General features: G+C 35.8%; 1 protein-coding gene across 2 annotated transcripts in view; it reads right to left on the bottom strand.

Moving 5' to 3' along the window:
* The window catches only part of LOC108733373 (pituitary homeobox homolog Ptx1), a 39,984-nt gene extending 35,229 nt beyond the window's left edge, over positions 1–4,755 (bottom strand). The window contains exons 1-2 of one of the 2 annotated variants that reach the window (XM_025973506.1): positions 3,940–4,755; positions 1,761–2,095 (exon numbers count right to left, since the gene is read on the bottom strand). In XM_025973506.1, coding sequence (XP_025829291.1) covers positions 1,761–2,037 — 277 coding nt within the window. In that variant the 5' untranslated portion in view covers positions 2,038–2,095; positions 3,940–4,755. The remainder of the gene's footprint in view (positions 1–1,760; positions 2,096–3,939) is intronic. The other variant, XM_025973507.1, reaches the window with a different exon arrangement.
* Positions 4,756–17,612: the final 12,857 nt, after the last annotated feature.

The raw sequence follows: 17,612 nt of genomic DNA, 5'->3' as shown, positions 1-17,612 counted from the left end.
CAGGCAAAATACATTTATAAAATTACACTAAAAGAATCTTTAGTTTCACATTCTATTTCGCGGTAGGCATACGTAATAATGGGTACTAATTTCGATGACGTACAATTCCATAAAAATCAGTCACATCCAATTTTGACTGTATTGTTGTGTCACCCATTGTATATGCAGGCATGTGTTTGGATTCACACAGAAAATTTGCGGAATGATGTTGAAAAGAATCTTAAAGTATAGCATAGGGTGTGATTGTTTATCTATCACAAAATTGTATGTAATTTATTGGAGATAGAAGTAGATTTTTTGTATTTGAAATATATATAGAAGAAGATAGAAGAAAATTCCTTTCCATTTTGGAGATTTGTGTGAGACTATGGGCGGTTTTGAAAGCGAATCTAATATAATTGAATATTGAAACTTAATTTAGAAGATAGAAGAAAATTCCTTTTCATTTTGAAGATTTTTGTGAGACTATAGGCAGTTTTGAAAAGGAATCTAATATATAATTGAATATTGATTCTTAATTTAGAAGATGGAAGAAAATTCCTTTCTATTTTGCAAATTTGTGTGAGACTATAGGCGGTTTTGAAAGGGAATCTAATATAACTGAATATTGGCTCTTAATTTAGAAGATAGAAGAAAATTCCTATCTATTTTTCAGATTTGTGTGAGACTATGGGCGGTTTTGAAATGGCATCTAATATAATTGAATATTGAAACTTAATTTAGATTAAGATAGAAATGAGAAGACGTAACTTGTGTATGAGATTTGGGCAAAATTGTGTGGAATTGTTCTTAGCTGACTGTGATTCCACATTGATATTTAATTTAAAATATTATATTCTATAGACGTTTGTACTTTGTGATGAGACTCGGCCCTGACCAAACCACGGGCCCAAATCTATAAAATTGTATCCGCATCACCGTATAATTTCGACTATCCAATCGGATTATAAACACACTTTGTAAGTTAGCAAATTAACTTTTTATGGGATTGATCGCGCCCTACGACCCCTTATTAGTACCCAACAGTGTTCAATCTCACTACCCACGTCCATTCTCCTTAATGGCAATCCTTAAAACAAACAATAATAAAAGTTTCAAAGGGAGTCAGTAGCAAGTGTTGAAGAATCGCTCGCACTGCATTGCTGTCAGCTACCCCTAAACGCTTCTAGAATTTCAAATCGTTCGTCAGCGGTTGCTTGATTACAAAAGACCATTCAGTGAAGGCAATTAGCCGTGCATTTCATCGACACCCTCCGAGGAACGCGAAGCCCGCACACACCGTTCTCTATGGGACCTTGTACACACGCATTTGTTCAGTTCTTTCATGTCGTTGGTAATATATATGCACACAAAACAATTTGTTACAACTTGGTGTCAGTCACTCGTGTCATTATTCACAACTTTGAAATATTTTCATCGTCGTCATAAGGTCGTCAGTCCTAAGACTGGTTGGACACGCATCTCCACCCTTTAAAACAACCAAAAACGTAGAAACGTTATCTTGAAAAATCGCTACCAGTCACTATGTTTCTTTTAGACAAGGACAACTTATTCATCAGTGTTGGTAATCAAACCTCACTGGAATTTACCAGGAATCCTTTGCTACTCATACTGGGTGGCTTTTTGGGAAAAACCCCGGGATAATTTTAGTGTTCCAAAAACGAAGAGAATCCCAAAATGATGTAGCATTACAATTAAATATATAAACGAGTTGGTGGTGTTCCCATAAGGGGAAGACCAATAAAAATTGTGCGACTCACCACGTTTTAGCTTTTCCAACGGTTCGTGATGAAGACTTGGTGTATGAGGTACGACTCCGTGATGATGAGGTTCGTGGGGTGACATGTGATGACTAAGGACGGACGATGGTGCTCCACTCATGATACCGGAAATCGCCGATGACACAGATGAGGCCACCGAATCGTGTAGATGATGGACCCCGTGGAGATCGTTTGCCGACGAAGACGACGTCGTGACGCCCGTCACCAGGTCTTGGAGACACAGCGACGGATCCGAGAATGATTCTGATCGTTCCATGAGGAACTTCAGTTCGTTGAGATCAATGAAATCGGTTGAGATTTTGCGGGCGATTTTTCTGAAACAAGAAATCAACGAATCAGTCCTCTCCGATGCGAAATTTGTCATAAGAGCCATTTGTATTACTGATGAAAATCGACGATGCATTCGGACTACAAATTGAGTGGTAATTACTTTGGATAGATAAGTCAAAGCCGTAGGTATTATCAGCATATTTGCGGATCGATTTAAAACCGATTTTGTTCATTACACGTATTAGAATGCCTTTCACGTTTACTAATCCTTTTACGATAATTGCTACTTTCATTAAAACTTTATAGAACATAAAACCAACTAGTAAAGGATTTAAAACCATTATTTGCTATAGGGGGCTTTACATTATTATTTATCGGAGGTATTTACAATATCAGCTCGTCATTTTCAATACGTTTACTTTTGCAAAATTGAAAACAACATATGCCACTGATGCTTTTTCTTTTAAAGAAAGGGTTTTGTACAATCTACAGTACCTACCCTACATTGTTACCACAAATTTTTGTTTTTGTAACTTTGACGAAGGCTCACAATAGGTACGTAGAAAATAATTCTTCAAAATTCTGCGATAGAACATTGAATATTGAAATTACAGAAATGTTTTTGTTCTTTGATTTAGCTGCGCAATATTGATATCGATTTTCACAAAACATCGATAAATTTTTGTTGTAATTAAAGATTATTTTTCTACAGCGTACGACGGTGTCGATCGATATACGTGCAAAATTGTGAAGAATTGGGCAATAAATAACGTTAGTTATCGGGAGCCAGGTATAATAAAATTAGGCCTAAATTTTTATCAAGGAGTAATATCAGCGATGCGCCTTATCATCGGGACGGCGGTATTTGTTTAATTTATGGTCGCGGCGGTAAAATCGCTAAGTGAAAAGGTAATATTTGTTTTAATAAAGCGGGCATTATAGGAAAACAATTTATTCGTTCGATTTTACAACCGTAGCCATCGTACGTACTGATTGATTATTATTATCTATCAATTTTTGTTCAACGAAAAAGGGTTGTAAAAATATAAACTGAAAATGGATAAGAAGGAATGTTGCTTATCATTTAACAAAAATATATCAAGAATCTACGTACTGTATAAAAAATGTTATGTAACACTTAACAAAAATACCGTCACTGCAACAATCACTGGATTATTGAATCAGAACATAAGAAGATCGATTCACAAACATCAGAGTGCATTGCGAGAAACAACTGCAACATTTTGTTTGTCAAAATATTTACGTGCAAATCTCATTGATGTGGTGCCTTTGACATTTTTACATGCCGGAGAGCACACCGAAAGTGTATTATTGGAATCATAAATTACAATCCTTAGACTTTCCTGTGGTCAGGCTGTTGTCACATCTAAGTGGTCGGTTATTAGTAGAGCATAAATTATCCAAAATTAAACTCGTAATTTTTGGATGTGCTTAGGTATTTATCGCATGTTTACCTGTTCAAAGAAAATTTGGTCACGAAAAATAACTTGATTGCTAACGAGTTTTCAAATGAGAAAAATTTTTGACTAATACTTATCCAGATCAATTCTAGATTTTTCTGGACCGTTAAAAAATATGACATTATATTGTAACTTTTGGAAAATTACATAATCATCATACGTGCAATTTTCAAAACCGTTTTAAGTCACGGATATTCCTTATAACGAATACTTGTTTAGGAAATAAATTACTGGATTGAATAAATTTAGCATTAATGATATTATTTTCTCTACATTATCTCCAAAAGGTGCATATAGATACATGGAAAATAGTAAATGTAGTCCATTGAAAGGAATATATGCGGTACGGGACCTTCGGCATGTATCTGTCTTTTATTAAAATAAATGTTAAAAGTTTGTTGACTTACAACAGAAGAGATCGGCTTTTGTTTGATGTATTTTGGTCATAAATCGAGAGCGCGCACTTTGTATACTTATATATTTGTAAGTAGGTATATATACAGAGACAGTTTTTATTGTCAAATCACTCACTTAAAGTGTTAAGTAGGTAAGCACACGCACTTTATCACAAAAAAAATCACAGTTCGGCGTGGTCGGGCGGGGGATGCTGTGGCGTCGCGACGGTAGACCGTCGGCGGTCGCGTTTCAGTTGAAACGTCAAAATCCGCACCAAGTCCAGATTGTCATCGCGGTAGCCATGGTGTTCGCGCGACCGCCGGTTCGAATCACTGTCCGCAAATAGTCGCCGGTTTTACGAAAATCCGATGAAAGTATTAAAAAGTCTTAAGCGCTTAGCGACCGTGCACACGGGATCCGGGATAGTTCTTGATGCTACAAAGTCCCTCTAATCTGGCCCACTTTCCAACGCGGTTTAACCATAAGTCGCCTACTCTATATATCATCAGCAGTTCGGGTCCTTCTCGCGGAACTCCCACATCTAGTTGGCTGCGCTTTGTTATGTCCGTCCCTTTCTAGGGAACGCGCTTTTCGAGAGCCCTGTTGCCACGATAACCCTCCAAAATATCTCGCACATCCAAGCGCAACGGATTCCGATACTTTTTGAAAAGAATCACCCTCGATCGTTCGCTTGGAAGGTAACATTTACCCAGTTATTACAGGAATCCAAAATTTCAGTCTAGATTCTACTGAACAATACTCCATGGATCCAGGGATGCTTCATCCTGAATTGGGTAGTAGGTCCTCGATATCTATGATCCGATCATGGTCTTCATCCTTAGTCATTCGAATCCCTCCTAGAAACTATCGATTATCATCATAATTCTTTTTAATCCACTCCATTTTAAGAATCCTTTGATGACTTGAATCCTTTACAGAAATACAAGCTGAAAAAATGCTTTAAAAGTAGGAACATTAAGATTACAATGATGCTTCAAGTCGACAATATCAGATTCCTTATTCCTTAGGCATCTGAATCTTTTTGAGGAACCACCAAATCTCAATACACTGCTTAGTGACCGTAGTATTTATTGAATCCTGATGCGAATCCTTGTATCAATCGTCATACCACGAGATTCAGCTGAATCCTGCCTATTAAATCCCAATAGTCCTGAATCTAGTACCACCTTGAGAAGTCACTTTCTTGAATCCTTGGTCCTGAAAATTGAAAATTCGACAATGTGTGGCAACGATGCCAAAGTAACCAAGTTCATTCTGTTATCCGAATCAAACAGACTTTAATACGACACGCCTCTCCCTAGGCCTGCCAATGGGGACATGCGCGCAAGCCAAACACAATCGAAATCACGTCTCGTTCTAGTCCGTTTCGATATCATTATGAAGTCTTTGTCTCAGGATTCTTGTGTACGACCAAGAGGGCGGAGTCTCGCAAAGTCAGTTAGTTAGTTTGGAACATCATTGTGTTTCTACGTGAAAGGACTACGTTGGGACGCGTGCCGTATCATTTCTTGTGAGAATTTGTTTGGACTTTATTTGTTGGGTAATTTATGTTCTTTGCTTCAGCCAATTCGATTAGCACTTTGTAAAAGCAATTAACGCCAGCTCGATTGTCACTTTTAACGAAACTGAATAATATTTTTACCTTAGACATCGCCAATTATCTAATTAGTATGTGGAAAAACAATTAGGTAACTAACCTCACGATACCACCGACAATCAAGGTCACCACCAGGAAAAAAACGTTAGTTTGGGTTACGTTGGCACTTGCCCACACGCATACCCATGTCTACATGTAATTAATTAATTAATTAATTGGTGGAAGAATCAGATTGTACTGTTTGTTGGCGTGATTATATAAGTGTTAATGATGTCTGTAATCTTGGATTATAATGATGTCATAAAAATTTTATAGTCACTTCTGTGTGCGTTCCTGTTTGGCAATATCTGAAATACAATGAAGAAATAAAGGCAAATTGGTTATTGCAGTAATTTAGGATTGTCTTGTTGGCAAATATGTAGTCAGTTTATTGTAGGTACATATATTTATGATTATGACGAAAATAAAATTGCGTTCGTCATCTTCAAACGTGATAATTACTTGGTACTGTTTGGATTTTGCCCAAAAAGTTGGCATATTACGGATACTTAATGTCTATGTTAGAAAACGATCGCCAAAAATGAAAATCATAAATCAACGACTAATAAGGATAATTTTGCACACGATTTTTACGTATTGAAATCCAGTTTTTATTATTAGGATCCGATAATTAATCAGTGCTTATTTCCTTCTTAAAATTCGGTCTCTAGTTTTACCGGACGTGTAGTGTGTCTTTCCTGTCTCTTTCGTTCGACTGCATTTTCTCCATTTTCCGTTGCCGCAAAAAGGAAACCAATTTCCTTATATACACACACGGCAGGCTCAAAGCTGATTTAGGAGTAAGCACTCGAGAAATTTACCGTCGTCGTGACGCTGTCGCTGCATACGCCGTCGTCTCTCTTATCACAACTGTCAATCAAGAGACGGTCGCGTGGCTCCGCCCATTGCGATAACGTTTCGCGAGCCAGTCGCAGCGGTGGGAGGAACCGAGCCAACATGGCGCTCCTTGACGTCGCGGCGCCCCAGTATGCGTCAGCCAGCGTCCTCTTGCCGATTTTCCCGATGCAAGACCGACGGTCGATGACGCCAAGCGTCTCCGACGGAAAATTTCTCCGTTTCGTAGTTGTAGAATGATAACTGATTATGTTGTGAATGTGCCAATAGCTATATTTGTCCTTTGTATGAGTGATCTCAATTGTATAAGTGATTTAGATGATTTTCCTGATGATGGCGTTTTAGAATCCTTGTGGAAAATCCTGGAAAACTAGTATTTTCTAACTATAAGTACCAAAAGGATGTTATTTTACTGGTTATTATACCTAATTACCTAATATAGGAAAATATTACCATGATTAAATCAAAATTATGGATTGTGGGTACACTGATTGACTCTGATTTGATAAAAACGACTTCTAATAGGTTTTCCATTTCAGATAAGTAATTAATTTTTCGTCGTTACTGTGAATTTCCAAGAAATTTCCTACAACTCTTTATAAATACGTATTTCTCTAAATTTTGAGTACACACCTAATAGATACCTAATTATTTACCTACCTAAAATTTTCATTAGATTTAGAAAAGGTCGTCTCAATAATCTTTCGAAAAGTTAAGTTCCTTTTTGGTCACATTTTTCTCAGTTTCTTGTTAACCATTAAACCAGAACTGACACAATCTCGTTAGCTGCACATATTACCTATCATTTTCATAAAAATAAAAAAAATTGTAGATACAAATAGTGCATTTGTATATTGGTAGGTACAATTTATTTAGGGGTTGCACTAAAGCGACGTAGATAAGCTGTTAGTGTCTGTACACCGCATCGATTAATTAGGGAACGTTGATCAACCCCCTTACGTCAACTGTCCTGCTGCGCTGCGAGATTGATCGTCAGCAATCCTGTTTTTTATTCCGACATGCACCTGATCAGTCGATGATAGATTTTTAGGTGTCTGGGGACAGTTTTCACCCCGTGAAGAGAAGCTAATGTTCCTGATCATGCTGAGAAGGTTTAGAATGCAGGGAGAGCATGTGCCACAGCAGCTTTTTGTTTGGGATGAAAGCTTTTTGTCATATTTTCTCTATATAGAGCAGGTTGAATGTAATTATAAAGTTAATTTAAATTCAAGCGGTAGCTAATGATTTTTTAAATGGAATATAAGTACGGTACAGGGTAGCTCTTGCATGACACATCACAGGCTGAAAGGGAATTACTGATTTTTAATTTTTATCAGGGATTTATGCTGCGTATGAGACGTAATACATATAAATATTAATGGATATGTTAAATTTGGAAACAAGAAAAAAGCATGATACGAGGGTGGATTGATAAGTTTCCGGCCTGACCAAGAAAAACAAGGTTTTTAAAAATTTTTTTTTTTTATTTCTCAACATAATCTCCTCCAAGGCTGATACATTTCTCATAGCGGTGTTCCAGTCTATTAATGCCATCTCTATAGACTGATTCGTCAAGCTCCTCAAAATAACCATTTACAGCTTCGATTACTTCTTCATTGTCCGCAAATCTCTTACCGCCAAGCCATTTTTTGAGATTAGGGAACAGAAAATAGTCACTCGGGGCTAGGTCTGGAGAGTAAGGAGGGTGCGGCATCAATTCAAACTTTAGATCGTTGATTTTAGCCGTCGCAACGATTGACGTGTGCGCTGGTGCGTTATCGTGATGAAACAAGATTTTTTTCTTCGCCAGATGAGGTCGTTTAATTTTCACCTCGTGGCTCAAACGTTGCAATAAGTCTGCGTAGTATTGACCAGTGATAGTATTACCCTTTGCAAGGTAATCAATGTATATAATACCTCTTGCATCCCAAAAAACAGTAGCCATAACCTTGTTCGCCGAAAAAATTGTTTTTGCCTTCTTTGGAGTTGGTTCCCCTGGTCCAATCCACTGTTTAGACTGTTCTTTGGTTTCAGGAGTGTAGTGGTGGACCCACGTTTCGTCAACGGTTACGAATCGACGCAAAAATTCGCTTGGATTACGCTTATACAATGACAAATTTGCGGTAGAAATGTTTTTTCGAATCAATTTTTGGTCGACTGTTAGCAAACGCGGCACCCATCTTGCACAGAGCTTTTCCATATGCAAATGTTGGTGCAAAATATGTTGCACACGTTCATATGACATCTTACAGGTCTCAGCTATCTCACGCACTTTCAATCTGCGGTCTCCCAGCACTATTTGATGAATTTTTTCGATCATATCTGGAGTTGTGACCTCAACGGGGCGTCCTGAGCGAGGCCCATCAGAGGTGCTCACACGACCCTTTTTAAACTCGGAAACCCACTGCTTAACGGTTGAATATGACGGGGAGGATGTCCCCAGTGTTGAGTCCATCTCTTTTTTAATTTCCTTCGGCGTTAACCCCTTCAAATAAAAGTATTTGATGACAGCACGATTTTCCTGCTTTTCCATTTTTACGAAAACCACAGAGGCGTCTTGTTCAGCGTGCTGTCAAACCTACACTAGCAAGGAGATCGGGCTGAAACTATAGCTACAAGCTATCCAAGGATGGTACTATAGAATGTCACCTCAAGGTAGGCCTAGTGGCGTCATCTCTTGGTTAGGCCGGAAACTTATCAATCCACCCTCGTATATTAGATTCAATTTTTTACAGCCATCATCGCTCAAATTTTTCTCAATTTATATTTCAGAACTAACATTTAGAAGAACGCGAAAAATATCCACCCTTCACCATCTTTCATCTTTCCCGTTTTTCTCTTCTTTTTTAGATAAATAATTGTGTAGATTTGCGTAAACATACAAGCAACCTCCAGATGGGAGGGGAGTACGGGGGTAAATTTTTAAAACGTCGCTGAAAGAATTCTCCGAGGGGGGGCTTTGAAGCAGAACGGAGCTGTGAGAGCTCGTCTTCAAGTTTCTGTTGGCATTCGGATTCACCCCATTGGTTTTCGCTTATGTGGCAATAATGACATGTTTGGGTGCGAGCTAGGGTCGAATGTTTTATTTTACAATCATTTATCTTTGGCTCGCAACAATGGGCTGTCAGAAGGGGATGACACCGCCCCAATCCCTCGGCGACCCTGTGCGCGAATCTATCCGATCGACAAGTCCTCGGTGATATATACGACCAATTTCAAAATTAAAACTTTTAAATTTCCTCCAAGCATAGTAGCCAAGACAATTATATCGCATCAATATCATAGACCAGAGTCGTTGCTGCGTGCTCTTATTGCTAAAGTAATTTTCCAAGAAAATTTAATTTTCTGGCCGAAGCGTGGTGAAAAATACTATACCTTTAGGGGAGTTTGTGTTAGGTACGTGTTGGGTAGTATGGAACTTAAAATCTACAACAATGTGACGCATACTTAGCCCACCCAGAAGAAGCAACTGGCTGTAAAATCTAAAAATTATATTCCAATGATTCTTACTATATATTTCAATAATCTTTATTCGAATGTAGTCCAAAATGGGAGTTTGGAACTTGAAGGTTCGATGCCAGCAATATTTAAAAGTAATACCGTATAAGTTTTAGTTTATATGCCAAATTTGAAGCCCCAACGATGTAAAAAACAGAGCTAAATCAACAGTAACATTTGTGTATTTGTATTATGAGGGTTAATCTCTGAAACTATTGAACCGATTTTAAAAATTCTTCAACTAATAAAATGCCACACTATCTCTAAGCGATATTATTTTGATGAAAATAATTTTTCAGCTTGAAGCATCAATATTTATAAATCAATTGCAGGTTCTAATTTATGACTTTTTGTAAACCTAATGGTAGAGTGGGTATTATTTGTCTTGTAGTTTACTGCTAACCCTCGTAGATAATAAAAAATGTTTGGTACAAGATGTTTATAAAGCAAGACCTCCCGTAACAAGATTAAAGATTATGACAGCATTAACAGTACACCTTTTTGTAGGTGTTAAGCACTCTCTGAAGTAAATCATGCGGGATTAGATTTATTTGTCGGAGACCTGAGCTTCGTGTAAGGTATAATTAGATCCAAAATTCAACAAATGTAGATATAACCGTATATTCTTATCATTTTTTGACTTATTAGTGACAGTCGCAAAGTGAAATATTTATACTTCTGGCGACATTTTATTGTATTCTTTTATGCCAAATTCATAGGATTAACATTTTTTATTTTTATTTTATTTAAGTAGGTACCTATTCACGAAGGATTTCAAGGAAGCAAATATTCAATAACAGGAAACAAAGGACGAATGCCTATTTTTATTTTTTTTTTGCGATTGTTTTGAATTCCTCATTCCCACAGGAATTGTTTTTAAATTCGAAAAGTTTCGAGTGGATTTGAATTGTTTGCACAACACGACTTGAAACGTGTCCGACCATATTTCAAATTTAAAATGATTCAAATTTAACTTCAACCCTTGTTATTTTAACATTAAACATTGCATATACAGTCGATTTTAAACACTCGTCAACTCTTTCGATGTTAAAATAGCACTTAAAATTTAATTCACAATCAGACATTTATAACACTGATCGTCGCAGGGATTTCAGAAGTAAAATGGGGTAGGCATTTATTATTTGGTGAATATTCTTGATTCAGTTTGTTCAAATAAATAGAAACTTGTACAATTCTTACAAAATTTTATATATTAAAAAAAGTTATTTAAATAATCTATGACTTTTGTAATTACTGTGTATCGAAACAAATTTGTTATTGTTTCATAAAGTTTTGTGAAATTTTATAAGTTATATATTTATTTACTTGAACAAATTGAATCGCAAGGATTTGTTACAGATACGAAACTTTTTCTAAAATGCTTTGTAGTAATTGTACGATAATTCAGAAAATATTGAATGAAAACCTGCTTTAATGAATCTTATCAAAGTCTAGTTATTTAGGGGATAATCTCTGTAACAATAACGCACTTAAAGTATTGTTTTCTTATTACTCTTAAAGTAATTATCGGCTCATAAAATATAGACATCGTTTTTGTTGATTATTTCCTTTTTTCAGTTTATTACTTAAGTCAAAATCAAAATTAAAATGATTTTGAATTTTTAAAAAAATGAAAAATTTTGTTCGTACCTAATTATAATGGATATTTGTTTCTGTTTTCCAATAGAAAAGGTTTAGGTACTTCAATTTTAATTTTTTCATTTTACTATATTGTATTTATTTACTTTTCTTATTATTGTAAAAACTGATCCTATGTGATTTGTATAACAGCCGGAAAATTCTTGTAAAATTTAACGTTTAAAACAAGACGTTTTGATTTGCAGATCCGATAGATCCAGTAGGTAATTATTCCAATCAAAATTATGTATTATAGACACATATTAATACTTAGTACAGTAGTTAAAGTCACTATGGCATTAGAGAGCCAGCCTATAAAGATTGACAATCATTCGCTAAAATCAAACATAAGTTTTTCCAAACATATTTTTATCTCCCAAAGTTTACTACTTAAAAATCTCCTATCAAACAAACCAAATACCATTATCAGTGAAGGATTGGCCATAAACCTATCACCTCTTATCAACTACATGTTGATGAATCCTAATGTGCTTGCTATCTATATTATACGTAGGTATCTACGTATCTGGCGAATCGGCGTAATTTTTATTTTCTTTTTCAAATTTCTTGGGCTGTTTTTTTCTCTCCTTGTTATTCGTAATGATATAACGTATATAATCCATAAAATTTAATCATTTACAAATTCAGATCATTTCTAAATTACTTAGGTACCTATTGTGTTCATCGGTTATTAGGTCGAAACGACTGTTTATTGACTTTATTATTGTTGAAACTATATTATTGTTCATTATTCCGTAAAAACTTAAGAAACAAGGAGAACGAAACATTACAGGTTAATTTTGAAATTTAAATTCAAATTACAGTAGAATCCGCTTATAATGACATCGAAGGCAAATGACAAACACGTCGTACTAAGCGGGCGTCATACAAAGCATAGTTTTAGAAAATAAACAACTTTCTATTTTGGTTAGTTATTTAGTGTAATAGAGAGAAAAACTACAAATTGTAGATATTTATTAACAGAAAAAGAAAAAGAAGGATGAACTGTAATATCAATATACATAAGAAGGGTCAGAAAAATAAACGAAAATGTTATTATTAAACATTTGAGTCACTATAGCCGGATATGATTTCTTGAGAAGCAGTCATAATAAACGATATGCCATTTTAAAGGGAGTCATTATATCCAAACTTTCCTGTAGAGAATTTAAGATGAAAATCAAACTTAACACTGCAATTACTTCATATTAAGCGGTTGGTCAATATAAGCGGAGTCATAATAAACGAATTCCACTGTATTGGATACGTGGTCTTTTCAATCAATTGACAAGTTTTTCGTAGTGTTGCTGTAGTAGTGTGGAAATCGGTAAAAAGCGTTTCTTTTTGAAAATTCCACAACCGAGCAGAATAATGCTGATGTATATCATGATTTGGTAACGGATTAACGTATCAGTGCAACATTTCACGCGGTACAAGAATAGAAGTACCGCTAATTTCGATAAACATATCAATGTTGCGACTTTAAATCCATGTCCGTCAATTTTGATTGAATTATGATCCGACAAATTACAATAGGGATGTATTATCTGTACCTCATTTGTTATTTTCTATGATTAGAGATTAGGAACTAAGCCAAAACAAACGGCCGTTAGAGAAAAAATGTTTTTTATTAACCCGCGTGGAAGCGGCTTTTAATAATAAAGGCAATAACTATAAGCACGCATCAACTTCTGTCTCTATATCAGGTATTAATGCAAATATTAAGTAGCACAAGGAAATACATTCGTATTTATCGTACATCTAGATATACTTATTAGATATATTTAAATCAAAGAAGTCATAAGTATATACATCTAGCAATGATCTAAGTCCTACCGTACGTTTACTTGTCTAATCATTTTCATTCATCATTATCATAAGGTCATTAGTCCTAAGACTGGTTGGACACGTACTTCCACTCTTTCCTATCCTGAGCTAAACTTCGCATTTCCCTAAAACTAGAACAGCCCACATCTTTAACTATTTGCGAACAGTAATCTAATCTAGGTCTACCTCTACCCCTCCTAACTCCTGTTTCTGCCTCTAATATGTCTCTGACTAGACCTTCATGCCTGAGAAGGTGTCCTACCAACCTATCTCGCCTATTTTTTATTGACTTCCACAGAGTCCTCTGTTCTCCTATTTTTTCCAATACCTCTTCATTTCTGACCTTTTCTACCCACGATATGATCATCATCCGCCTATAACACCACATTTCGAACGCTTCTAATCTTTTCTTTTCCGCCGCTCCCACTGTCCATGTTTCACACCCGTACAACGCCGTGCTCCAAACATACACCTTTAACAACCTTTTTCGAATTTCTAAATTAACCGTTCGCGAGCATAGAAGTGATTTCTTTTTATTAAAGGCGACACGACCCTGCGCTATCCTCTGCTTTATATCCCTACTACTCCTTTCATCCTGACTAATCTGACTTCCTAGGTATCTAAAATCAGCCACTTCTTCTAATGTTTCATCTCCTATCTTTATATTCGCTCTTTCCTAGTTTTTCTTCCCTTGCATATCAGTATTTTAGTTTTACTTTTATTTATTTTCATACAGTACAGATCCGTCAATACCGCTTCCATTTTATTTAAAGCTATCTGTAGGTCCTCCTTGCTAGATGCTAATAGTGCTATATCATCTGCAAATCTAAGCATACTAATCTTTAATCATTTTCATTATTTTATCTATTTTATTTGCTTTAAGAATGTTTGTTACACTTAATAAACGATCTCTTACTAATACATATTTGCAACAAAATTACCATATTGATATTGAGCCCCGCCATCTTAGCCACTCATAAGGAGAATCTCGATTGACCAATTAATTATAGGTCAGAAAATTTTTCAAGGTCAATTAACAATTTTAGCGCCTCAATTCTCACAAAAACAAAAAATAATGGCTTTATTCGATAATGATCTACTCTTAATTGGTCAGCCGAAATAAATTATTGATCAGATCAATTTTATCTGAAAAAAACTTATTAGATCGCGTAGACAGTTGTGTGCATGCGCTGGAACCCCTAAAAAATATCAGGGTAGTAAGCATAAGAATTAAGAGTTGCTTCTATAAACTGAACTGAGTTTTTTTCATTCCCTATTATTAATAATTTTAAAAGTATTATTAGAAAATATTCAATGTAAAATAAAAGTGTTTCTAAAGGTTGACCAATTAATTAAACCCTTTGTGACCCTTTATGACCATCTTCTGACTTTCTAAATGGTACAATTAGTTAATCGAAATTCCACATATGACGTGTTAACATCGCGAAGCCTTGATATTGACACATTAAGTCGTCATTAAATTTTGCTATCTTTTTTCAGAATTGGTGTGCCATTTTCATGTGGATTACTGTAGATATTACACGCTTCGTTCTTTTTTTCTTGGACGAAGTAAGCCGTCTAGATAGAAATGATTATTTTTAAGTTGGTTGTAAATCCATAGCAAATACGTCGTCGCTGCTATAGATTTATTCCACTTGCCGGTGCAGCAAACAGTACATGATGCAACATCAAACATCCCTAAGATGTACACCGTGATTCCTACACCTCGTGCGGGATTATTGCCCGACAACATAGGGGATTTTTATGTTGAGCGCGAATAGCACAACGCTGAAGCTTTAAATCTTTCTGTATCACTTTGGTCTTCCCCAATCAGGATAGGGAAAGACGAACTCGTGCACATGTTTGCTCATATCACAAATTCTGTTAAAACTACTTTTAGAGCATGGCCTAAACAACTGTACAACAAAAATGACAATGTTGTTAAAAAATAAAATATACCTACCTAACATCAAATGATACCAAAGTGGATCAAAACAATGTCTTTCTTGACGTGTAATTGATAGATTTTGATTAATTTAATGAATGAAATAATACGTCATCGTGTTTAAAAGTGTTCCAATTGTCCAACTTTTTCCCCACTGTGGACCATTCCCGCAAACTCCTGATCCGTTTTCATTCTTTGTTGTTATCAAATATAGGTAAGCCCTTAATTATTTTGATGTTCATCTTTTTGAATTATTCAGTTATCGGTTATTGTGGCCATTTTTTTACTGACATTTCATGCATCCATAACTTTTAATCCTCGGCTCTGTTCTTTGCCGTCCCATTTTTTAAATTCAGTTATTTATCAATTAGGTACCCATCAATTTCGATCGATTTGGTATCACTATGTGAATTTTAGTTTATGATCATCATAAGTTGGTTGGGCACGCACCTCCACTCTTTCCTATCCTGAGCTAATCTTCGCTTTCCCCTAATACTAAGACAAACTACATCTTTAACTATTTGCGAACAGTAATCTAACCTATCTCTACTCCTTTTAATCCCTGTTTATGTCCCTAATATGTCTTTGACTAGTCCTTCATGCTTGAGAAGGTATCCTACCAACTTATCTCTTCATTTCTAACGTTCTCTATCCACGGCATCCTCATCATTCTAACCCTTTCTCTACCCTGCGCTATCTTTTGTTTTATATCTCTACTACTCCTTCTATTATATAATTGGCCACTTCTTCTAATTCTTCGTGTCCTATTTCTAAATTAACTTTTTGCCTACCTTTCCTTCCATTTTTTTTAAGACTAAGTATATCATCTGCAAATTTAAGCGTATTAATCTTTAGTCCTTGTATATCTACCCCTGAAGTTGTTCTTTAATGATATCTGTCGCGTCTTCATTGTCACCCTTTTAGTTAATGTTTAGTTATTAGTCTTTTGTGTTTTCTTAAGTTCGCCTTTGACTTATTATCAAGAGTCTAACAAATCAAATGTACTTAGATATGTAATTTTCAAAAATCTATTACAAGCTTTTTAAAAGAATAATAAAATTTGAAGACTTACGATCTCATTGCGACAATATCATCTAACTGTAACAATTGTATAATCATCCTATGCCTACATACATTTATGTTTATCGTCTCTGCATATATATAGAACCATCAATTACAATTTTCCGCATTAGCCGCGGAGTTAGCTGTTGGTGGACTAATGTTCAAATAAATATTACGCGGTCACAAAATTAATGCAGGGCCTGGTAATCTTCAGATTTGTCTCCGGTAGGTTATGATTACGCCCTATCAAGTATACCGTGAACCGGAACACATAGTCCTCACGTATCCTCTTTTGTCTGTCTCTATCCTGGTTTAAAAGGACGCAGTTGTCCTTGTCGCCTCGTGAAGATACACTGGACCGTTGTGGATGAGCGAATATCCTTATAATAACTCATAATTAACTTATGCAAAATATATTTCGCTAGTAGCCAGTGCTTGGTAAAGGTTAACTGAACCTCTGGATTTTCGAGGATCTAAATAGGATACGAAAGCTTTGTTAAAGGAATTTTTGCAACTTAGGTACTTGTATAAAGGCAGGAATTCAACAAGTTCTTTACACCTTTCAAAAGTTGAACCAATTTTTTGAAAAACAAACAGAATTTGAAGTCAGGTTCAGATTTTTTTATTATTTACAAAATTCACTTTAAATACCCATTCATCGGAACCATTTTTCCACGTATGATATGACGCTAAAGAGATGCGACATGTTATGGGGGTGCTCTTTTGAAAGCACGTGGACATTACGCCACGTGTAAATACATCTTTTGGGGCTCCAGACAAAGACACGCGTGATGTTGCCGTAAGGCCACGCTTCGATGTTTGCTGAAGGCACCACGACGTCCGATGACGCCGCTCATTGAATTAACCAGATCAGTAAACCGGCAACGCCTTCAGTAGCTGTCCGATATAACACAGAAGTAATCTGTCATTTGTATTAGATTAAGGCACTTGTAATACTTTAATTTTTGTCTGCCGTCCAATTATACACAAGCCTATAATAATATACGAGGGTGGATTGATAAGTTTCCGGCCTGACCAAGAAAAACAAGGTTTTTAAAAATTTTTTTTTTTTATTTCTCAACATAATCTCCTCCAAGGCTGATACATTTCTCATAGCGGTGTTCCAGTCTATTAATGCCATCTCTATAGACTGATTCGTCAAGCTCCTCAAAATAACCATTTACAGCTTCGATTACTTCTTC

The sequence above is a fragment of the Agrilus planipennis genome, unplaced genomic scaffold, assembly GCF_000699045.2.
Source record: "Agrilus planipennis isolate EAB-ADULT unplaced genomic scaffold, Apla_2.0 scaffold49, whole genome shotgun sequence".
Classification (NCBI taxonomy): Eukaryota; Metazoa; Arthropoda; class Insecta; order Coleoptera; family Buprestidae; genus Agrilus; species Agrilus planipennis.
This window is presented reverse-complemented; position numbering and strand designations above follow the sequence as displayed.